The following is a 25,372-nucleotide window of genomic DNA, read 5'->3' on the forward strand; positions in this document are numbered from 1 at the left end:
TTAGATGCCGCGGGATCTGTGTCAGATCTGACGGTGGACTATAATGTTGGTCACGTACATGGGTTTCGAAGCACACCGTTCAGAGGAAACTGTTGACCACGGCAGCAAACGACCACAACGAAAAAAATGTTCAAATGTGTGCGAAATCTTATGGGACTTAACTGCTAAGGTCATCAGTCCCTAAGTTTACACACTAATTAACCTAAATTATCCTAAGGACAAACACACACACCCATGCCCGAGGGAGGATTCGAACCTCCGCCGGGACTAGCCACACAGTCCACGGCTGCAGCGCCCAAGACCGCTCGGCTAGTCCCACGCGGCCGACCACTACGTCTTACCCTGTTGATCTCAGCGACATCCTGAATTTTAATTGGAGACTTTATCTTGCAGATGGGACATCAGACCAATCGAAATTTGTCGGTCGATCGGATGAATGACAAAGTTAGAGCTACTTAAACCTAACTAACCTAAGGACATCACACACATCCATGCCCGAGGCAGGATTGGAACCTGCGACCATAGCAGTCGCGCGGCTACAGACTGTATCGCCTAGAACCGCTCGGCCACCTCGGCCGGCCGATGAATGACATTTCTTGTGATCAGGTAGCCTATCATCTAGACGAATGGCTGATCGAATTATGCACTGCGCCACGGAAGTTATACTGGGCTTTCATTGAACCAACAATTGTAATCGAAGGCGACAAGGTATTTGTTGACTACGTGAATATTATATCCTTTCACGCTTCCTAGAGGGCGATGGCGTCTTGCAGCAGGAACAAATATTCGTGCAGAATCGTGTCACAGTGGTTTGAGGAACTTGATAGTGAACTTACGTTGATATCTTGCGCAACAGATTTGCGTAGTATGAACCCGATGGAACACATATGGGACGCTATCACCCACCAGGTAAGCGCACAAAAATTACTGGCCTTGAATTTACTAAAATTGCGTTACCTATGTTAGACATATGCTGAAGATTAGATGGGTAGATCACATAACTAATGAGGAGGTATTGAATAGAATTGGGGAGAAGAGGAGTTTGTGGCACAACTTGACTAGAAGAAGGGATCGGCTGGTAGGGCAGGTTCTGAGGCATCAAGGGATCACCAATTTAGTATTGGAGGGCAGCGTGGAGGGTAAAAATCGTAGAGGGAGACCAAGAGATGAATACACTAAGCAGATTCAGAAGGATGTAGGCTGCAGTAGGTACTGGGAAGCTCGCACAGGATGAAGTACCATGGAGGGCTGCATCAAACCAGACTCAGGACTGAAGACCACAACAACATGTTAGACATCTAGTGCACCACATACTTCCAGAAAACCTACCAGGTGTATAGCGTTCCAAAGGTCGAGTAACGTGCTATTAAGAAGATGGTCATATACTTTCCACTCATAGATATCTTAACACAACATTTCTTCTCACTATCCTATCAAAAACAAACATTTTGGGAAACATGGCATCATTCACCAAGATCAACATGAAAATGTGAATGTTCACCATAACGTGTTGTGTCCTACAGATCAGAATGATTTTTATCAAACTAACAAGACGTAAATTGTACAGTAAATACACTGATGAGTCATAACATTGTGACCACTTGTTTGTCCGTCTTTGGAATGAAATACAAAACTGATTCAGCGTACCACGGATCCGACAGTTTGTAGGTAGGTTTGTGGAGGTATGCGGCATTACATGTCTACTCACAGGTCAAGTAATTCGTTTAAATAACGAGCCACTGATTTGGAACGCATTAATGGCACCAGATAGTGACCTAGGTGGGTTCCATAGGTTTAAACTGGACGATTTTGGCAATCGAGACATCAACTTCAGTTCACTATAAAGCTCCTCAAACCACTGTAGCATGGTTCTGGCTTCGAGACACAGACAATTATACCGCTGAAAAACGACATCGCCGTAGGAGAAGACATCAAGCATGAAGGGACGCTGGTGATTCGCAGCAGTCAGAGAGTCTCCGATTACTATTACGGGTCTCATGAAGCGCAGGAGAATGTCGCCCATAGCATTGTACTGCTCCCGCCAGCCTGGGTCCGTGGTGTGCTGCACGTCTCGAGCCGCCGTTCACCTCGATGACGGCGTTCGTGGAGACGAACATTGACCCAGCGTAGCAGAAATGTAGTTCACTCTAAGAGCCGACACCTTTCCATTGATCTATGGTCGAATCCCGATGGTCCAGTGCGCACTGCAATTGTAACTGACGACTCCGTTGGTTCAACATGTGAAGTATGGATGGTCTGCTGCGTATCTCCACGTTCGACAGTGTACGGTGAATGGGGGGGCTCCGAAACACTCGCACGTTATCAACAATTTGCTCTTTCAGCAGAGATGCCACATATCACTATCTATTCTATTTCACAGGGCAGACAAGCCCCGAACCCCACGTCACGTTTTGTAAAGAATCGTGGACGTCCAATTATTTGTCGCCTAGTACTGTTTCACTGTTCTCTTTCCGTAGATGTTCACGGCAGTAACACGTGTCGGCTTGTCGGTTGAATCACGTTTGTGCTACACCATGGCAACGGTCATCTCCACAAACGCAGTCACACAGGCGATCCGCTGCTCAAAACGCGCACCGCACCACAGACGCAGGCCGGTGGGAACAGTATTATGCTATGATAGACATTCTCCTGCGATTGCATTCTCCTGGAGTGTACGAAGACCGGGTCAGCTGCCGACCACCTGCATCCCTTCGCCCCTGATGTCTTCCCTGACAACGATGTCATGTTTTAGCAACATAATTGTCCGTGTCTCGAACCCAGAATCGTGATACAGTGGTTCGAGGAGCATGATAGTGAAATTTCTTGGTCACCAAATTTGCCTGATGTGAAACCGATGGTTCCCATCTGGGTTTCTATCGAGCGCCGTCATCGCGTACCCAAGTCAGCGGGAATCACGTGACTTGTGCGTAGGCATCTGGTACCACATAGTTCCACAAAACTACCTACGAACAGCAGAATCGGTGATATATTTTGTTGCAAATGTGCCCCAACAAATTATTATGCAGGTACTCATAATGATGCCCGAAAGTGGATTTGACCCACTGAACCAGTTAGCAAAGGATTGGAGTAACGCTTATGCGAACTAGATCATTGTTGTGAGCTATAAAATAGTGTTCCGTGAAATAAGATCATTGCACAAATTTAAATTAACGCGGCGCCAAAGACATTTAATGGTATACTTAAATTATTGCTACAATATCCGATTCATGCAGGAAATAATTACTAAATGTTTCATTTCTGCCAATCACAACACAACACAAAAGAAAAGCCCATGCTCTACGCATCCACCATAATGACTGTTTCTCATTGATTATGTCTACTTTCCGTAATAATAGCTGTTATTGATATCTTGGATGGTCTGCCACTACCGGGCTTTAGACAAGCCCTTTACGATCCAATTGAACAATTATGTAATTCCATACGTTTCGTTGGCCATATTAATACACTTTTATAAAGATTTCAGCCTGTCCCCTCGCGCAATAAGCGAACTAATGGGAAAAATTTACATGTCGATAGGCAGGGCGACAATTCGGTAGTAAATGTACGTATGTTATGATTAAAATTATTGGTATTTTCTGTCTTTCCTTCTTTTTCTTCAGTTCGTAAATTAGGCATCAAAAGCAATAATAAAGAACAATGATCGAAACACCTTCATCAAAGTAGGTTGCTACCAAACTCAGCAACCTGCTCTAGTAGATGGGTATAATATGGCGCAACTTTTCTCATACTAGGCAAACGTTTCATTATACTTGTTTTAACCAGTTTTAATAACTCTGATTCACCGGAAATATTTTATCTTCAGCAAAACAATACGAATTTTTTTAATGTTGTCAGTTTTTGAACTAATTTTAATAATTGAACCGTATAACTCAACAGATAAAAGAACCACCTGGCCTAGTTGAGTAGCTCGTCTAACTGCTTCCATGGACAAGTGAAGATTGATGTTAACTGTTTGGTATACTTCTTGAACGATAACACTGCTCGCAGATTGTTATCAGAAAATAAAACAGTCAAGATGGCAATAAGCATTTATTTCAAAATGATGATGCTTCATCCTTGCCAGAGCATATCGATAACCATACGCCATCGTCATAACAACAGGCAGCGTCCTCCTGGTACATCTTTGGCTACCAGCAGCCATCTTGACGACGACATGTCTGTGGAAACAGTGTCCCTGAAACTGCCAATCAATGCCACCAGGCGGCGACTGGTTGCCATGTAGCCTGTCACACTGGCCTTTTTAATATGAATTGTTTATAGCTCACACTATTACTACCAACTAACTGATATAGTTTTTATAAGCTACTCTTTGTATAAAATTATACAAAATGTTTATATTTTCTTCCACATCTTTATTCGCTCATTTGGACACTACTTTCGTAAACCATTGTCTGTTGGCTGAGACTGACGTCACGTGGCACGAATGCGCGTTTTCCACTTTACTTAACTCGTGGCAGATCAGCCATCATCTCAATAGTGCTATCGTTTTCCCTCTACTTTCCAATCTTCATATTCCACCGCGCCTTTATCAACATATCCCACCAACCCTTCAAATGGTTAAAGTGGCACTAAGCACTATGGGACTTGACATCTGAGGTCATCAGTCCCCTAGACTTACTACTTAAACCTAACTAATCTAAAGACAACACACACATCCATCCCCGAGGCAGGATTCGAACCTGCGACCGTAGCAGCAGAGTGGTTCCCGACTGAAGTGCCAATAACCGCTAGGCTACAGCAGCCAGCCCACCAACCCTTCACCTACACACCCTCTACATACTCTCCCAAAGAAACTTCAATCATGTCTTCAACCATTGTCCCCTCCCAAATCATTAACTCCGCGTTGACATTTGCCCATACTAATATTTATAGGTCGACCCCACCCAATCCACCCTATCAGGGCTTCCTCTCCCTCTCCTTCCCACATTTCTTTAGCCCACACTTTGCCCCATCTGCCTTTCTTTTCCCACCCCCCCTCCTTTCCCAAATAACCATGAGTATCACCAATTCCCCCTCTCTACACCACTTCCTCTTCTGTCCTACCAGCCACTCCTACTCCATTGCTGCTATACAGCAGTCCTCCATCCTTATGTCACTACGTTCCTGCTCTCCTCCCTGGCCAGCATTCGGGAGAATTCCATAGCAAATCCTTCAAGTTTCTACTGATACGAAAGTGTTTCTTTCACGTATTAGTGATTCAGCTACATGTTTTAAATGTGCCCTTATTGAGTTTCATTTTACCTGTTATTATTACTGTTTTAATTAAAAATGCAAGAATTCGTCTATGGTTTATCTATTAAACTTTCATTTTACTTTTCACCTTTAAAAAGCTTTAAATTTTCGGGCGGGTGAGGGATGGGCTCACCCGCCCGTATGTGCCGAGTGTGGAAGAAATAACAATAAAAAAAAACTATCAACATAAGTAAACGATTGTGATTTCACGCAGCCGTCCCGTGCACCGCCGGCTGCAGCCACATGGGTAAATGCGATGATGTTGATCTTTCTTTCTCGCACACAATGTTAGTTTATGACATTCCTATTTAATCTGACACTCTTTATAGCTTTACAGTGAGTTAGATCTGAGGATGAGCAGCATAGAGGCCGAAACGTGTCATCATTTTTAAATAAATGATTGTTGTGGTCTTGACTATTTTTATTAACTGATGAATTATAGAACGAATTAAAAAATTTAAAATGCTATAGTATTCGAATTATTAAGAGGCGTAGTCTTACGTTTAAAAATTTAACACACCAACTCAGTTTTAAAGTTAGAAACTGTGCATATGTCTTGAAGCACCGTAACCCACAGCGCACAAATTACTCAAACTATGTTCACCCAGTGTCTGAGAATAAGAACGCTTAGCCATTTCGAAGAAACTTTACACATAATCTCCCATGTTTTTGAAATTTCACGCTTACACGCATCACAAAATAAGGAAAGGAAAAAAAATTATTGCTCACACAGCAAAACTTCATCATCAGGTGAACGGGATCGTTCATTGATTAGCACACAGGATTCGCATTCGGGAGGATGACGGTTCAGACCGCGTCCGGTCATCTTGATTTAGGTTTTCCGTGATTTCCCTAAATGATTTCAGGCAAATGCAGGGATGGTGCCCTTGAAAAGCCACGGCCGATTTCCTTCCCCATACTTCCTTAATCCGAACGTGTGCTCCATCTCTAATGACCTCGCTGTCGACGGGTTGTCAAACACTAATCTCCTCGTCCTCCCCTGTATTGCGTCATCACTAATCACAAGTTTCCTGGTTGTATGGTCATATGCCATTGAATAAACCTGACAGATTATATCATTGTGAGACACATAGCTTGAGCCATATGACGTCATCAATACTGAGATATTTGAAACGGATGTTTTATGTATGGGAGTTCGATTATTTAAATAATAGAATAGCGGGGGGGGGGGGGGGGAGAGTGCGGGGAAGAGCCCGTTTCTTTCTAACTAGAACTAATCTTTTGTTTCTACTTTTGTTTAAAACCGAAGTACTAGTGGATAACAAGCTATACTCCGAAACTAATAGTTTCTTTGCGCCGGTTGTAAATCGCATTTTCAAGCGGTTGTTGTCAGGGGACTCCAAGCATTAGCGAGCTCGCTCACTTGCTTGTTCATCACCCAACGTACATCGGGCCGAGACGGTGACAACACAGGAACAAAAGGCGCATTCTGTTCTCACTTCAGCCGGTGCATTTCAGTTCCAACAGTGCGGCGTGGTCGAGGTTGCGGATCTGCCAGCCTCCACCTCCCACCGTGTAGGGATCTCGCATTCCACTGCTGGCCTCGAAGGTCACCTGAAATCATGACACGTGATTCTTTTTCCGCGGACGTTTCTGGGACACTCCGTCTGCCTCCCCTACATCGAGTTAGGGTTACCTGCAACGCCGTATAGCAACGGGAATCAATGCAACAAATCATGACATGCCTCCTGAAGTTTCACTCTCGTCTGGATAACTGTCATGCATCCGATGGACGGCATATTCAACATTGGTGAAAGCTAAATGAAATCTCTTGTATCTCAGGCATATACTGTTCACGATTACTAACTGCGTACTAAAGGAAGCAGTTCACACATATGTGTTTTAGGGACTAACGATGTAATTGAGCTCATACGAAATTTGGGCTTAATTACGCTGATCACGAACATTAGCTTAAACTAGTACAGTCCGCCAACATCATGAATGCTTTAAAGTGAGCATCACACATATCACTCTCAGTATTAGAAAAGAAGAGTTGTGTTGGGAAACCATGAAAGTTGGTTCAATCCCCTAAATGGAAAGTACTTCAGACATTGATATGTTTCCTTCCCGATATGACAATGTTCCCTCCTGCGTACCACATACAGGATGGACGCAAAAATGATGAAACACGACAAAAACCGAACACATTACCAGGCGCAATACGGTGTAAGAAAACCGTTGACATTCAAAACAGCTTCTACTCTTCCGGAAAGGATAAATACAAGTCCTGTACAGTTTTCACGGAAATCTTGAATCATCTTGGAGCAAAAAGTAGCAAGTTTGCTTAGCAATGTGGGAGTGGACAGTATTTATCTACGAACGGCACCCGCCCAATGTCGTCAATACGTTTGAAGTGTCAATCGTGATCAGAATAGTGTTATGTGTAGTTGTGAGCGTATTATGTCGGAGCTTCGAACGTGGACAAATTATTGGTGCTCGTATGGTGCTTGGTTCCGTAATCAAGGGAGCTGAAATATTTGGGGTTTCAGGACGCAAAAAAATGTTCAAATGTGTGTGAAACCTTATGGGACTTAACTTCTAAGGTCATCAGTCCCTAAGCTTACACACTACTTAACCTAAATTATCCTAAGGACAAACACACACACACCCATGCCCGAGGGAGGACTCGAACCTCCTCCTGGACCAGCCGCACAGTCCATGACTGCAGCGCCTCAGACAACTCGGCTAATACCGCGCGGCTTCAGGACGCATTGTATGTAAGATTTTCAGGAGGTAATGTATCCAAGATTTATACGGCGCACAAGGAAAGAGGAAGTCTGCTAAGTCACAACCCGGACAAAAGTGTGCGTTGAGTGATAGCGACAGACGGTCACTGAAGAGGATTTTGCTGAAAAAAGTGAGGAGGACATCTGTGAAAGTCACAACAGAATTGAATATCATACTCGCGAACCCAGTCAGCACCAAAACAACAGGAAAGGGTTTCATATACTGTGAATTACGAAGGTACCTGCAATTCCAAAACTACTCATCAGTGATGCAAATGCCTGTAACCGGAATGACACGGTGCAGAAGCCATAAAACTGGAGTATGGAGCAGTGAAAGAATGTCATTTTGTCAGATAAGTGTTGTTTCACACTGTTTCTGACTACTGGCTGGCGTTACGTCCCAAGAATACACGGTGCTGACTCGGTGAGGATTTTGGAAGACTTACTGCAGTATTCCATGGCCCCAAAGTTGATCTGCAAGGCAATACTGCCAAGTAGCATGTCACCAGTTTCTCTGATCAGGTCCATCCCATGGCGCATTGCTTGTTCTGCAATGCTGATGCTGCGCTCCAAGATTACAGGACCCCTGTTCACACAGCTCGAGTCCTGCAGGACTGGCTTTGTGAGCACGAAGATGAACTGTCGCTGGCCACCACTGTCATCAGACGTCAATATTATTGAGCCTTTGTGACCTGCTTGGGAGAAAAGGATGCTTTATTACTATCTACTTGCCGGCCGTCGTGGTCGAGCGGTTCTAGGCGCTTCAGTCCAGAACCGCGCTGCTGCTGCGGTCGCAAGTTCGAATCCTTCCTCGGTCATGGATGTGTGTGATGTCCTTAGGTTAGTTAGGTTTAAGTATTTCTAAGTCTAGAGGACTGATGACCTCAGATGTTAAGTTCCATAGTCTTCAGAGCCATTTGAACCATTTTACTATCCATGTCCATCATCGTCATCTGAATTTGCCATTATTTTGCTCGAAGAATGGTATAAGATTCCCATGAAAACTGTACAGTATCTGCATTTATCCTTTCCGAACGACTGGAAGCTGTTTCGAACGTCAACGGTTTCCCTGCATAGTATTACCCACCGTAATGTGTTCTTCTTTTGTGTTTCCATATTTTTGTACCCATCCTGTATATTGTACTCGGGAGGTAACGTTCTCATATCGAGAAGGAAACATGTCTTTGTATGAAGTATTTTCCATTTAGGGGACTCAACCAACTTTTGTGGTTTCCCAAGCTAGTAACACAACATCACACTTCCTTTGTAATACTGAGAGTGATATGTGTGATGCTCACTTTAAGACATTCATGATGTTGACTGGCGGACTAAGCAGTCATCAGCGTAATTAAGCCCAAAGTTTCGTATGAGCTCAATTACGTCGTTAGTCCCTAAAACACATATTCGGCTGTGAACTGCTTCCTTCAATACGCAGTTAGTAACGTGAACAGTATATGCCTGAGGTACTTACCGCGGGAGGATGTACGTCGTTACACGTTGATATCACTCAAATTTCAGGTTACAGCGCACTGTGTTTTAGCTATCTGATAACATAGTTATCTAATCGTATTTCCTGTTTTGCAGAGAAGTAAGGCAGCTACACAGCTATATATTCAGGTGCAGCTCCGTGCAACTTGTTAACATCCATTGTTCACGTGTCCATCATGACTCTTGGTTCAGCCGTAGAATCTGCCAGCGACGTCGTCTCCAACCGAAAATCGATGAAACAGTTCTCTGGAATAGTATATAAACTTGACGTTGACACTCAAGAGAACGTGGAAGACTTCATCTACGAAATGGGTGAGTGACACGCCTTTGCATAAACTACGATTGCTGACAACTGCAGACCGAAGTGTTTCAGTGTAATTCACTTCATGAATAAACTTTCAGTGTTTCCGATTACTCTCCACTGACAGCTGTGTGGCGTTCATATGAGGCCCCACGTTTTGTATTTCTGTTATATCGGAGAATCCTCTGCCACTTCTGCTGTCTACGAACATTTACTGGAAATCTACATAATTCTTCTTAGTTTCGCCTACGGTGCTTATTGTTAAATTGTCGGGAAGATAGATATAAACCGAACTGTTATCTTTCCAAATTATATTGTTCTGAACTCGAAATTACCACCGCCCTAGAAAGAGTTGTGTCTGTTATGTTGTTGTACTTGCATTTGATGTTGTACAGACACCCACACATTCACGTCACACAATTTTTATTTTGATAACCATGTGTAAAATGCTACGAAGCGGTAGGAAAAGAGAACAATGGAAGTTTAATAATAGAGGAGACTTGATATTTGTTAGAAGGGTTTCCAAAATTGGCAATACATGAATTTGTTCTCCAGCGTTTGGCGTTCTTAAGAAATAGGCATAACAACAGATAACGAAAGTACAGTGTATCTGAAAAATAAATCCCTAGTTTTAATGTGCCCTAGAATCTGTACAAGATGACATACACTATTCTAGTTTGTGGTGTTTGATTCAGCAACTCCCCAAATTTGGCTCCCCTGTAGTTGGCCGGTCTGCTTGACCTTGAGGCGGCACCAGTCCTCTTCTTTACCTCTGTTCCTTCAGTTCAGTCCTGGCGTGCGTGCAATGCAATGCAGAACAACTGAGCAACCATGTGTGCTCCGAAACAGAAAGCGCAGTGTGTTATTTGGCTTGTGAAAACTGAGTCAGTTATAACAGTGCAATGTGATTTTAGACGTCAGTATGGTGGTGAACCACCTACAGCAAAAACTATCCGTCAGTGGCTAAAGTCTTTCAAGGGAAACGGTAGTGTTTTAAAAGTAAAATCACCAGGTAGACCGAGAATTGCTGAAGACATTGTTGAACAGATCCGTGTTTCGTGTGTTAGGAGCCGAAGAAATCATTTGCCAGACGTAGTCTACAATTAGGAGTGCCTAAATGTACTGTGGATGATGTGCGTAAAAGACTTAAGTTGTACGGCTACAAATTGTAGCTGTTACATCAAATAAAACCTATTGATAAAATCGAAAGGTATGAGTTTGTTGTTGACTTTCTACACAGAATTGGTGATCACAGACATCAATCATTTATGAGAATGAATTGTCGTGGCGGTTGGGACAGTTACATTTGAAATTTGGTGAATACGTGGCGAGAAGTGGAATATCGTCTCGATGTGTGCAGGGCAAGAAATGGCGTCCACGCTGAAGTCTATTTACATTAAACAAAACTTGAAGGAATTCTCTTTCATGATATGTACTCATTGATATAATTTTTCGTTAATTTACCTATTAAATTTATACTTAAAACTACAGAGTTCTTTTCCAAACACCCTGTATATATATCTCTGAGAACGAAAAAGTATCACAGAGGCTGAGGAAACTTAAATGATAAATTCTTGTGTTTGTGATTACCTATAGCTTGCAGATATGGAAAATATGTCATGTTATTATACCTTTACTTAATTTATTGTTGTATTAGTGTAGGAAGTACATACCCATCAGCGGCAACTTATACAGTGCCGAAAAAAAAAAAAGATTAGTACATCTGGAAAGACGACGTCGATTTTATTCGGATGACGGCATATGCCACCTGAGGGGTAGTGGAGGTACAGATAATAGTTTCAACGCCGTTCGCCAACAATAGGATAGTGTCATAGCTAACAGAGAGCCATCTGTGTCTACCCTTTAATACGTGACACCCACAGCAGAAGGCTCAGTGTGGTGCAAACGTTTGAAGGAAGCAGTCAAACATGACGAGATCACCCAGGAAATGTCACCAAAACATTCCCCTCGCCATAACACTCCCTCCTGCTTTCAGGGAGTTTGGTTTTAGACGATTCACACCGAACACGCCAACGCCCATCTGTCTGATGGAGCATAAGACTCTATTCATTTGAAAAGACCACCTATCGCCACTCAGTGAACGCCCAGATGCGGTATTTGCGTGCAAATTCCAGCGTTCGTCGTCGATGACCCAGGCGCTAGCTGCTGAAGCCCATGCGCTACAAGGTTAGCTAAATGGCCGTTGAGGAGAGACTGTTGGTAGCCCTTTGGTTCATCTGGGCAGTCAGTCGCTCAACGGTGATACGCGTATCCGCCCGTACACGTGTCCGTAGCAGTCGTTCATCTCTGTCATCTGCAGCCCTTAGTTCACCACGGTTGCCTCGGCAATGCTGCCGCCTGCCGTCTATGAATGCTTATCGCACGTTGACGTCGAACATGGGCAATGTCACGTTAATATACAGGACGATGTAGTTTATTAGCAACCACTATGACTTCTTGAAAATGGAATTCACATCATGTCAATGTTCAATCATCAAACAACTTACGTGCCTTGGTGCTATTTAGACTATTGGCTCTTACAACCACTTATGTTATGCCGAAAGCCCCCGACTTTTAAAGTTCGATACGCTCTCAGTTCCCTTGATCCACGTGCAAAATACGGCGGTCAGCAAAGCAGTCCGCCGTAGTTATTCTTGCAGCTGCACTGTTATTTTAAAATTACTAGAGAACGGAGGGAAATGGTTTGAATGACATTATGATAGTAATTGTAGAGACTCAGAATGAGACCTTATATTCAACCATAAAAGTTAGTCAAATGGCTGTAAATCTGTATCTACACCTACGTAACTACTCTGCTGTTCACACTTAAGTGCCTGGCAGAAGAAACCTCTTTCTCATTATTTCTCTACCGTTCCACTCCATAACAACTCATGGGGAAAAAGAAACACTTAAATCTTTCATGTGAGGGCTGATTACTCTTATTTTAGAATGAAATTTTCACTCTACAGCAGAATGTGCGCTGATATGAAACTTCCTGGGAGATTAAAACTGTGTGCCGGACCGAGACTCGAACTCGGGACCTTTGCCTTTCGCGGGCAAATGCTCTACCGACTGTGCTACCAAAGCACGACTCACGCCCCCTCCTCACAGCTTTTTCTGCTGTAGATTAAAAATTTCATTCTAGAAACATCCCCCAGGCTGTGGCAGCCATGTCTCCGCAATATCCTTTCTTCCAGGAGTGCTAGTTCTGCAAGGTTCGCAGGAAGTTTGGAAGGTAGGAGACGAGGTACTGGTGGAATTAAAGCTGTGAGGATGGGGCATGAGTCGTGCTTGGGTAGCTCAGTCGGTAGAGCACTTGCCCGCGAAAGGCAGAGGTCCCGAGTTCGAGCCTCGGTCCGGCATACAGTTTTAATCTGCCAGGAAGTTTTTTACTCTTATTTTATTACAATGATCATTTCTCTGTATGTAGGTGGGTGTTAACAAAAATTTTCCGCATTTGGAGGAAAACGTTGGAGATTGAAATTATGCCAATATACCTTAGTACAACGATAAACACCTTTATTTTGATGAATGACATCCCAGTTCGCTTATCATATACGTGGCACTCTCTGCCCTGTTTCGCGATAGTACAGAACGGACTGCCCTCCTTTGAACTTCTCCAATTTTCTCCGTCGATCCGAATAGTTCCGACGTATTTAGTTGAATCTGCAGCCTTTAAGTTTATGTGGTTTATCACATAACCGAAATTTAACGAATTCCTTTTGGTACTCATGTGGATGCACTCACACTTTTCTTTATTTATGGTCATCTACCACTTTTCGAACCATATAGATATTTTGGCTATATAATTTTCCAAATGGTTTTGACCTTCTGATGGCTTTCCAGACAGTAAATGACAGCTCCATCTGAAAACAATCTAAGAAAGTTTTTCTCCTAAATGGTTTATATAGATTAGGAAGAGCAAACAGCCTGTATCACTTCCTTCTGGAACGCCAAATATCACGTTTTATTCGATGACTCTCTGTCAATTACTACGAACTGTGATCTTATCGACAGGAAATGTCGACTCCAGTTGCACATCTGAGACGAAACTCCATATTCACGCAATCTATGCTTATAAAAGGCAATGTCTTGACTAACTCATCATCATCCATATCAAAGCGCTGAGGATAAAAACCTGAAATCTGGACAGTTTTGGTCGTACACTGTAGGCGTCGCTAAGAATGGATTTTTCGGAATTCCACCCCTAACGGTTTTTGGAAATATGTCGCTATTAAGTCAATTTTGAAGACACAACCACGAAAATTGGTATTTGTTTTCTCTATCAGAAATCTTTTGAAAATAAAAGCCGCCTTTTTTTATTCCACTGTATTTTATTTGTTCCAGAAGCGTTTCCGCTTTTTCTTTAAGGCATCTTCAATGAAATCTAAAATGATACCGTATTCTTTTGATATGCTATATTTGGAGATTATAAAAGAGTTCACATTTTTATACATAAATCAGTGGTTACTTACAATTATTTGAATATTTGGCTGGCATCTGCGTTTCCTCTCACCTGGTCCCATGCTGGAGGCTGCACTATGACTACGCTTACGACACATAAGCCCATTTTCATGTCACTAACTTTTTCCTTCACGATTTTCATGTTCTTTGTGCTAATTTGTGTGGAGCATTATTAGCCTACTGTCACTAGTTGTAGATATTTTACCGAAAACTGTGATTTAAAGTCGTAACTACTGTGGTTTCACTGCAGGTCTCTTTCTGTTCGGTTTGTTTACATATATATTGCCAACCTAACGAAGTACATGCTGTAAACTAGTGTTTTTTCTTACCAATTCTCTCGTTAATCCAGTGTTGACACTGCCGTTTTCTCTCATATCTTCCCTTCTCCATAAGCCTTCTACTTCTATAATTAGATTTTATATGTAATCTTCATCTAGATAGAAGAGGAAACAACAGTGTCAACATTGGATTAAATACAGAACTGATAAAAAAGGACTACATAACATACAAACCAACATGAAAACGCAGCAACACAAACACAGAATCTGAAACACTTAGAAAACTTAGGAAAAAAACTTCAATATGAAAATGTCATCATTTCAAAAGCTGACGAGGGTAACACAGTTGTACTTATAGATAAAGAACAATATACTGAAAAAATACAGGAATTCATCACACAAAATAACTTCACAAGAGTAAAATAATGCCCCACCAACTAATTACAGACAAAAGTCAAAAACTCTCTGAAGATTATACACATGTTACTGAATAACACGGATAAAAGAAAACTGACAGAGAATAGTCCCACTTCACCTGTCCTCCGAAGCCAACCAAAAATCCATAAACCGAATATCCCTATGAAGACGACGCCAGATTTCAGAAAATGCTCCACTTACAGGTTTGTAGGATACAATTACAGTCTGAAAACCTCATTCTGTAAGAAGACAGAAACATTAAAAAAACTTCTCAGCTAATACAACAAATAAGATATAAAAATCCCATACATAAGAAGAATTCTCTCTTTTCATACATAAAGCATGTATTCCAATGTACTAGTAGCAGAACCAATACACAGCATAGACAAAAACTTGAAAACACATAGTTAACTGATTACTAGGTTAATGAAATACATTAATAAAGCTTATAATAGAACAAAAATACTTCCTTTTCAATAATGAACTTTATTTACAAGAAGGTGGATTACCAATGGAGCCCCAGTCTCAGGAGCCTTAGCAAATATTTTTATAAACCACATTGAAAACATCATTTTTGCAAAAATAGTAGAAAAAAATTGTATTCTTTCAAGTATATGGATGACGTCCTCTTCTTCAAAATGAACCACAAATAAAAATTGAAAAAACCACATGCTGCTGTCAAAAAGATACACAAAAATATGAAATTCACAATTGAAGGAGAACAGTATAAAAAAAATTAAACGATTGAAATTTACTGTAAACCAACAGCAACTGACATTATCATTCCCCAATCCTCGAACGACCCACACTCACTAAAGCAAGCAGCACTCCGACACATGATACATAGACTGAACAGAATGTCACTCAACAAAGAAAACTACGAAAAAGAACTTGACACAATAAAGCAGATAGCCAAAAACAATGGTTTCAATAGTAGCACGTCACAAAGAACAACAACGAAATTGAAAGAGAAATAAAAACAGAAAACCACAGGCAAAAACACAACAGAACCAAACACAATCACAAATACTCAGTACCATAACAACTACACAAAATAATCAGGAAAATATAAGAGAACAAAGAAGATGGTACGCAATGATACACAGACACAAACTCACAGACAAAATCACCAAGATTTTCGAAAGACTGGGCGTAAAAACAGAGTACACAACAAGCTATTCTGTCCAAAAATACACCACTAAACTGGCAAAGGATATAGATATATACCAGCAAGCAGGTGTATATCAGTGACAATACCAAATCTGTGATGGAAATGTAACACTTGTGATATGAGTGAAAAAGCAGTATATGGACAAATAGACAACACATTTGATGGCAGACACAAAGTCCATATGAGGGCCTGGAAATATGGGACAAACCACTTCACATTTACAGAACACAATCACAAACCAACCTCTAGAGAAGAAGACATGACAACAATCAGAATCAACAATAAAAAAATCTCCTAACTCTGCAAGAAAATGATCACACACAAAAAGCCGAAACAGAAAAGAAAATCGTGCTGAATGATCAAATATATGTGACAGCCACCTCACTGTTTAATTAACAGCTAAAATAATAAACACTCCAACAGTGCATTATTATCGTAAAAATACCCCCCTACATTTTTCCGCTCACTCAGCGATAAACCCCTCCACAAAACAGTTGAACCAAAACTTACATCAGCTGAGCACCAGAACATTCAACCACTGTCTGACAGCTATTACATTCATATTTAACTTTCTACGACTCGCCCTGAATAACCACTGACACAACCACGAACGTCCCACCCACACCTACACAAACACAAAATCATACACGTACACTCTCCCGATCTCTCTCTCTCTCTCTCTCTCTCTCTAAAAGAACAAACGCTAGTTTACAGAATATATTTTGTTAGGTTCGCGGCGACATGTATGTAAACTAAACAAACAGGATGAGACATCAAGAAGTGAACTTTGATGGTCAAACATTTAATGAAACGCAATGTATAAAATTCCTTGCGGTCCAGTGGGACAACAAGCTGAAACATAATGAAGAAATAGCTGAACTAATCAAGAAGTTAAGTTAAACACTTTTGTTCTTAAAAGCACTTCTCATAATGGACACCTAAAGTGAAGAGAAATATATTTTTTTTTGCATATTCTCACTCTTCGTTGCCTTGGGGAATTATCTTTGTAGGCTGTACACCTAGTGTAAACAGAGTGTTTATTAGCAGTAGCAAGCTGTAAGAATATGTAAAACACATAACCAAATACATCGCAGAAAACATTTTAAGTCTCTTGGAATTCTTACACTAACGATGGAAACCCGCCATACATCTCTCACTGATGCGGTGGACACTTGGCTGGTTTATAGAAGGATGAAAATAAAGTGACACGTATTTTGGCTTAGGTGCCAACGCGCAGTAGCTTCCGAAGAAATGATGATCAAAGTTTCGAAGCGACTTCATCAGGCTGCTCGCGCGGCTTCGACTCCAGTGCGATGGTAGTACAGTAGCTAAATAGCAGATATCCGAAATTTTGCACCCCGTGTTCAAAACCAATCTTATGTTTCTGTTCGTAAAACCAAGTGACATCAATATTTGTGTGACATCGTGATACATCATGGAATTAATGGCAAAAAAAAACAAAGATTTCAAATCTTTTAAAAAATAGATTCTATCACACAACTGGCAGGGATTAACGCCTTCCAAAAAAATGCTACCGACAGATTTCGTTTGTCTCCAAAAAACTGGTTATCTGTTTGGTCCTAGAGTCCATCACAATGTAAACCATGTAAAGTAAAGACATTAGAAAGGGCACGTAGTAACCGCAGCATTGGAAAAGTGACAAAAGAAACCTATAATCAGTTTCCGTAGATACTTTGCAACGTTGCCTAAAAATGGACCCGGTTCTGCACATTATTTACTCGTAAGATGGGCAAAACGATTCCTCCTTGTACGAAGAGCTGTTTGTCGACTAAATCGGAATATCGATATGTCCATTAAAAGTAATGCCATCACAGCGTATGCCGTTACGTAAAGCCTGCGACGTATACTTTTACTGGCAGATGAACAATTACTTTCCCAGATACGGAAGTGCCTTCAAGTGGTTCAAATGGCTGTAAGCACTTAATATCTGAGGTCATCAGTCCCCTAGACTTAGAACTACTTAAACGTAACTAACGTAAGGACATCAACACATCCATGCTCGAAGCAAGATTCGAACCTGCGACCGTAGCGGTCACGCGGTTCCAGCGCCTAGAACCGCTCGGCCACGACGACCGGCGGAAGTGCCTTAGTCTCATCGCACAGTAAAGGAAAATCAAAAGTGGAAGAGTTGAAATTAAAATACACATTTTGATCAGTATTCAGCGGCATGGTCCAGTTTTCGAGAAAATGATTCGATATGTGTGATTTACCATGGAATTATCAATATGACGCGATGTTGTTTTCCTAAAGATACTTACAAATGGTTCAAATGGCTCTGAGCACTATGGGACTTAACATCTGTGGTCATCAGTCCCCTAGAACTTAGAACTACTTAAACCTAACTAACCTAAGGACATCACACACATCCATGCCCGAGGCAGGATTCGAACCTGCGACCATAGCGGTCACGCGGTTCCAGACTGAAGCGCCTAGAAGCGCACAGCCACACCGGCCGGCGGAGATACAAAAAAATGAGAACTGTGACATGCATGCCTTGCTACGTTCGTCCTTGTTCTCCGAAGTTTTATTCTTTGAATGTTTTTATGAATGCACTGGTTCTCTTTAAGCATAAAAATAAAATACAAAGCAAAACTTGAAATGTTTTTGATTTTCAGTTATTAATTTTTTGATGATAAGATTTGAAATGGTTATGTCTTTTGTCAATAATTCCATTGTATTTTTTGATGTCACAAAACGTATTGATGTCACATACAGGGCTATTACAAATGATTGAAGCGATTTCATAAATTCACTGTAGTTCCATTCATTGACATATGGTCACGACACACTACAGATACGTAGAAAAACTCATAAAGTTTTGTTCGGCTGAAGCCGCACTTCAGGTTTCTGCCGCCAGAGCGCTCGAGAGCGCAGTGAGAGAAAATGGCGACAGGAGCCGAGAAAGCGTATGTCGTGCTTGAAATGCACTCACATCAGTCAGTCATAACAGTGCAACGACACTTCAGGACGAAGTTCAACAAAGATCCACCAACTGTGAACTCCATTCGGCGATGGTATGCGCAGTTTAAAGCTTCTGGATGCCTCTGTAAGGGGAAATCAACGGGTCGGCCTGCAGTAAGCGAAGAAACGGTTGAACGCGTGCGGGCAAGTTTCACGCATAGTGATGTGAAAGATTCAGTGTTTAAACCTCCTCTACCAAGAAACGTGCCAGAACTGCGAGCTCGCATCAACAATGCTTTCGAACTCATTGATGGGGACATGCTGCGCTGAGTGTGGGAGGAACTTGATTATCGGCTTGACGTCTGCCGAATCACTAAAGGGGCACATATCGAACATTTGTGAATGCCTAAAAAAACGTTTTGAGTTTTTGTATGTGTGTGCAAAGCATTGTGAAAATACACTCCTGGAAATGGAAAAAAGAACACATTGACACCGGTGTGTCAGACCCACCATACTTGCTCCGGACACTGCGAGAGGGCTGTACAAGCAATGATCACACGCACGGCACAGCGGACACACCAGGAACTGCGGTGTTGGCCGTCGAATGGCGCTAGCTGCGCAGCATTTGTGCACCGCCGCCGTCAGTGTCAGCCAGTTTGCCGTGGCATACGGAGCTCCATCGCAGTCTTTAACACTGGTACCATGCCGCGACAGCGTGGACGTGAACAGTATGTGCAGTTGACGGACTTTGAGCGAGGGCATATAGTGGGCATGCGGGAGGCCGGGTGGACGTACCGCCGAATTGCTCAACACGTGGGGCGAGAGGTCTCCACAGTACATCGATGTTGTCGCCAGTGGTCGGCGGAAGGTGCACGTGCCCGTCGACCTGGGACCGGACCGCAGCGACGCACGGATGCACGCCAAGACCGTAGGATCCTACGCAGTGCCGTAGGGGACCGCACCGCCACTTCCCAGCAAATTAGGGACACTGTTGCTCCTGGGGTATCGGCGAGGACCATTCGCAACCGTCTCCATGAAGCTGGGCTACGGTCCCGCACACCGTTAGGCCGTCTTCCGCTCATGCCCCAACATCGTGCAGCCCGCCTCCAGTGGTGTCGTGACAGGCGTGAATGGAGGGACGAATGGAGACGTGTCGTCTTCAGCGATGAGAGTCGCTTCTGCCTTGGTGCCAATGATGGTCGTATGCGTGTTTGGCGCCGTGCAGGTGAGCGCCACAATCAGGACTGCATACGACCGAGGCACACAGGGCCAACACCCGGCATCATGGTGTGGGGAGCGATCTCCTACACTGGCCGTACACCACTGGTGATCGTCGAGGGGACACTGAATAGTGCACGGTACATCCAAACCGTCATCGAACCCATCGTTCTACCATTCCTAGACCGGCAAGGGAACTTGCTGTTCCAACAGGACAATGCACGTCCGCATGTATCCCGTGCCACCCAACGTGCTCTAGAAGGTGTAAGTCAACTACCCTGGCCAGCAAGATCTCCGGATCTGTCCCCCATTGAGCATGTTTGGGACTGGATGAAGCGTCGTCTCACGCGGTCTGCACGTCCAATACGAACGCTGGTCCAACTGAGGCGCCAGGCGGAAATGGCATGGCAAGCCGTTCCACAGGACTACATCCAGCATCTCTACGATCGTCTCCATGGGAGAATAGGAGCCTGCATTGCTGCGAAAGGTGGATATACACTGTACTAGTGCCGACATTGTGCATGCTCTGTTGCCTGTGTCTATGTGCCTGTGGTTCTGTCAGTGTGATCATGTGATGTATCTGACCCCAGGAATGTGTCAATAAAGTTTCCCCTTCCTGGGACAATGAATACACGGTGTTCTTATTTCAATTTCCAGGAGTGTATCTCAAATAATAAAGTTATTGTAGAGCTGTGAAATCGCTTCAATCATTTGTAATAGCCCTGTACTACTTTCGTTATGACAAAAGAAAAACAAACCGTAAAATAGGATTTCGAAACTATGCTCTTCGCCGCTGTTCTAACTCCCTTAATTTTACTATGCGTGAGTCAACTCATGATGTCGAGTCGAAAGTTTGACCGTCGTTTTCTCGAAAACTATGGAGTGTTGGCACCCCTCTACCACCATGCCATGTTTCGATTGCATCAGAGAACCACCAATGGCGGCTTGCCCTTGTCAGTTACAATACATTTACTCCGTAGTGGTCTCTGTGGCTGACAACAGATGTCAGTACAAGCTGAACTGTAATCTTCGTAATCACAATGCAAGAGACAAAAGCGGTTTTGTCATAGAATCAGAAGAATGTAAGCTGGAAGTTATTCTCTTGGAACGTGGATTAATTTCTTTTAGTTTACGTTTTTTAAAATTATTCTTATTTTCCATTTTATTTTTACATTACTATTACAAACGGTTGCTGTTAACTTATAACTATGTACAAAATACAAATCATTGTATGTCACCATGGTTATTGACTATGTTTAGGGTTTTGGAGACAGCAGGTTAAAAATTCGTGCCAGGAAACTGAAATCGAATTCAAATGAATCTCTGTTAAGGGTTCAGAGTGCAATTGCGTATACTAGTCGAAAGCTTCCGTCTAACTCAAAACATGTTATTTTCTGACCTGTTGTTTCTTAATTTTTCACTGTCGATAACGTCTGACCTTGGTCATCTTTGGTTGTGTGTTGGAGCTAGTTGTCTAGTGTATGTGTTGTCTTTCTAAATACGGTGGCTTTTAATTTCCCCATTGGTGTAGGGTTTAAAAACCACAGTTCTCTCCTAGGAATGATAGTAGCAGTGATCCTCACGTCGTCATCCGACCTTTCTACTTACTTACCCAGCCAGTTAAAGGGGGGACTTACAGATTAACATGGACTCCGAACCAAGTGGCAAGTCGGCGTTGTTCACATTTACAAACATTGCAGGAAATGAAATGGCTGATAAGTGAGTGAGAAAAATCAGGAAACTGACCGAGTATCGATCTCCAGATCTTTGGATCTCTAGTCTGGAACTTAACCCCGAAGTCACCTTACGTCTTTCTATACAGCGTTGTTGATGAATACCTCTGGGGGTTAAAAGACGACTGCATGAGAACTACAAGCCATATAGTAAACAGACACATGTCACTAGATACAGCATCTCTCCAAGTTTCGATAAGTGACTGATAAAAATTTATGGAGTGGTTGCAAAGAGCACTACTAGAGGGCAGACATGTCACAAGATGGAGGCAAGTCATCCGCTCCATGTTGCCGCATCGAATTATTTAACATCTGTAGACAGAAATTCCAACAGATTTACAAAGAAATATTCTTTCGCAGTGGCTACGCAAGAAGCAGCTGCTGCATTGATGTCTTTGGTCTGTACTCACGTATTGGCGTTTTCTGCATCACAAACGGTGCCCGCATGGGCACCCGTAAAGTGAGTTAAAATTTTGGAGAGATGCTGTATCAATTGATATGTCCATTTTCTGAATTTATTCTGGTTTTCACGTAGTCATCTTCTACAACTGGGAGGGTACATACGAAAAACCTCGTATTTTTCAGCCGCCTCAAAAATTTAACCACAAGAAACATTCTTGTTTCCACTTTTGGGAACTTAAACTTCTATAATGCTACTGTTGTTCCAAGCACACTTCTCATTCATGCTGGGGTGAGGTTCGTAAAATTTAAGGTGACCACCATCACGCTTGAATTATAGACTCTAAACAGAACGTGATACTAACATTCCTCCTGACCAAGGTTGAAGGTACGCTGGGACAAGCCTTTTGCAGGAACCTAATTCACTCTGATCAGTAGTTTCAGGCTCATGGTTGTGACCTGCGTGAAGGGGTATACTTCATACCCGGCTTCACAGAGCCTAAGTCATCTCAGAGCCTGAAAATTTGTCTGCTGAGTTATTCCACGTCGGTATCACCTTTTGCCAGATTCGTTAAAATGAAAGAGAGATAAAAAGCGTATTTCACTGTCGAGAAACCGTGAATCGAGTAATGTCGAAAATAGAGAGGTGGTACCTAAACCTACGTCCTCTTTGCGTCACTCAAGTGCCATTTCCATCAGAGGAGGTCACATTCTGTGGGAACAGGACGTAAAGAGATTTTCTCTACCAACATCTCAAATTAGAGCGATTTTCGCGTCCGTAAACGATGATCTTGGTTGGCGTAAGACAGGAGTCTACTAAGACCCGTACAGTTATAGTATGTCATTCATTGTTCAGACCATCAAGACCTTCACGGACTGGTGTACAGTGTAGAGACGGTAAGCGCCAGACACCTTACAACAGGCAAACAAATTTACTACTGCAGAACAATTCGTTGGCAACGGCCTTGCCGCAGTCCATACACCGGTTCCCGTGAGATCACCGAAGTTAAACGCCTTTGGGCGTGGCCGACACTTGGATGCGTGACCACTTTTTTACTCAGCCACCATGCGCTGTTGCCATTTCTCGGGGTGCACTCAGCCTCGTGATGCCAATTGAGGATCTATTCGACCGACTAGTAGCGGCTTCGGTCAACAATACCATCATAACGACGAACGGTGTGCTGACCCCACGCCCCTCCTGTCTGCATTCTCACCTGAGGATGACACGGCGGTCGGATGGTCCCCGGTAGGCCACTCGTGGCCTGAAGACGGAGTGCTTTTTTCTTTTTCTTTTCTTTCTTTCTTTTTCTTTTTTTTTTTTTTTTTAGAACAATTCGTTGCTACCATTCACGTTATGAAATATGACAGCATAGAGATTCTGGCGTGCATTTCGAGCTATTGCGATAATTTCATTAAGTAAACAGTTGAGATTAAACGAGCAAATGATCTTTTCAGAGACGGAGACTTTCCCTTAAACTTGACTTGGAATCATGCTCTCTTCTTGGCCAAAACAAAGAACGCGAAAGTTAACGCTACTTGCTCACCCGTTGTCGGTTTCATTCACTACGGACAAATGGACAACTTCTGGCGTGGTCATTTTCGTTTGTATGGTGGCGCTAGTTGTTGTTGGTGTGTTATCTTTCTTCACATGTCGTATTACGATTCATGGTTGGCGTACTCCTCCTGCCGAGTGTTTGAGTATCTTTACACTGCTCTCTCTCTCGTTGCATCTCGAGCGTATGGAGTAGAAGATGTGAAAAAAAAAAAACAAAAATCTTACTCTCCAGGAGATACTCAAATACTCCAATCGTACACCTACTATCAAGCATATGATGCGCAGAATCATCCAAGGAAGCTCCCAAAGGTAAAATTTCTTACATGCTCGCTGAACTGCGCCTTGCGACTACTTGTAAGCTATCACAAAGCGAATCGATTTCGCCGGAAGTCATGATCGGTGAAACTAGTCCGATTCCAAGGAGCGATATCCTCTCATCTGTGGCAAAATCGCCGTGTTTTCTGGCGGTCTCGTTACAAGAGCCGCTTTATCACATTAAACGTCGCCCTTATCTAATCGAGGCCCGGAGTCGCGAGATTGTGAAGGCCGGCCATCTACAGCAGTGAACGTTTCGTGGCCGGTTCATTTGTCCACGCGTACCGTAAAAATAAGGAAAAAAGTCGTTTCACTTGAATTTGAGTCGAAAAGTGACGAGTTTCGTGGTATGAAAGGGTCGAGAATCACGAATTGATTTCACAGCAGGCCGCAATGGAGAAGATTTCTGGCATCACGTACAAGCTGGATGTTGACAGCCAGGAAAACATGGAGGAGTTTCTGTACGCCTACGGTGAGTAGCAGCTGGGGCAGCGCAGTCCTTTCCTCTTCCTCACCGACACAACTGCTTCGCCGTATCACGGTTCAGGGGGCAGTGACCTCTGCCTCCGCTTCGGAAACTGACCTACACGTAACTTATGACTATTTCTACTACGATTTCATGGAGGAACAAGTGCAGATAATTTGAAAACGCGGATGAATGTTTCTTTTTTTATTAAATAAGTGTCGGAAGTCCTGAACGGCTTCATATATTATTTCTGCGAAGAAACTGTTTCTTGTTGGTCTTATCTTCTCGTCTTTACACCGGAATAGTCAGTTTGCCTCCTCGAGAATTACACTTGACTGCTCACGTTTTCTAAACTGTTTACTCTAGAAGCCTGTGATGTTCGTTATTTTGTTATGGCCAGCTTGCTCTAAGTAGTGATTTGTTCTCGAAGAGCTTTGTTTGATTTACGCGGTGTTTTCCGTAAAGTACCTTCGTTTTAGAGTTATGGGTTAGTATATAAAGCAGACATCCCCCCCCCCCCCCCCGAAAACTAAATGTTAATAAACGTGAAAACAAATGTGTAAAAGTTGTACCGCAGATGTATTTTTGACATTAAGCACGGCTGTCAGTGTATAATACAAGAAAGTGAGAGAGACGGCTGAAACA

General features: G+C 42.8%; 1 protein-coding gene across 2 annotated transcripts in view; it reads left to right on the plus strand.

Moving 5' to 3' along the window:
• Nucleotides 1-25,372, plus strand: part of LOC126100998 (fatty acid-binding protein, muscle-like) — a 63,424-nt gene that overhangs the window by 7,018 nt on the left and 31,034 nt on the right. Inside the window, exon 2 of one of the 2 annotated variants that reach the window (XM_049911663.1) lies at nucleotides 9,585-9,800. In XM_049911663.1, coding sequence (XP_049767620.1) covers nucleotides 9,665-9,800 — 136 coding nt within the window. In that variant the 5' untranslated portion in view covers nucleotides 9,585-9,664. Of the gene's footprint in view, nucleotides 1-9,584; nucleotides 9,801-24,682; nucleotides 24,734-25,372 lie in introns of those variants that run through there. The other variant, XM_049911664.1, reaches the window with a different exon arrangement.

The sequence above is a fragment of the Schistocerca cancellata genome, chromosome 9 (assembly GCF_023864275.1).
Source record: "Schistocerca cancellata isolate TAMUIC-IGC-003103 chromosome 9, iqSchCanc2.1, whole genome shotgun sequence".
NCBI lineage: Eukaryota > Metazoa > Arthropoda > Insecta > Orthoptera > Acrididae > Schistocerca > Schistocerca cancellata.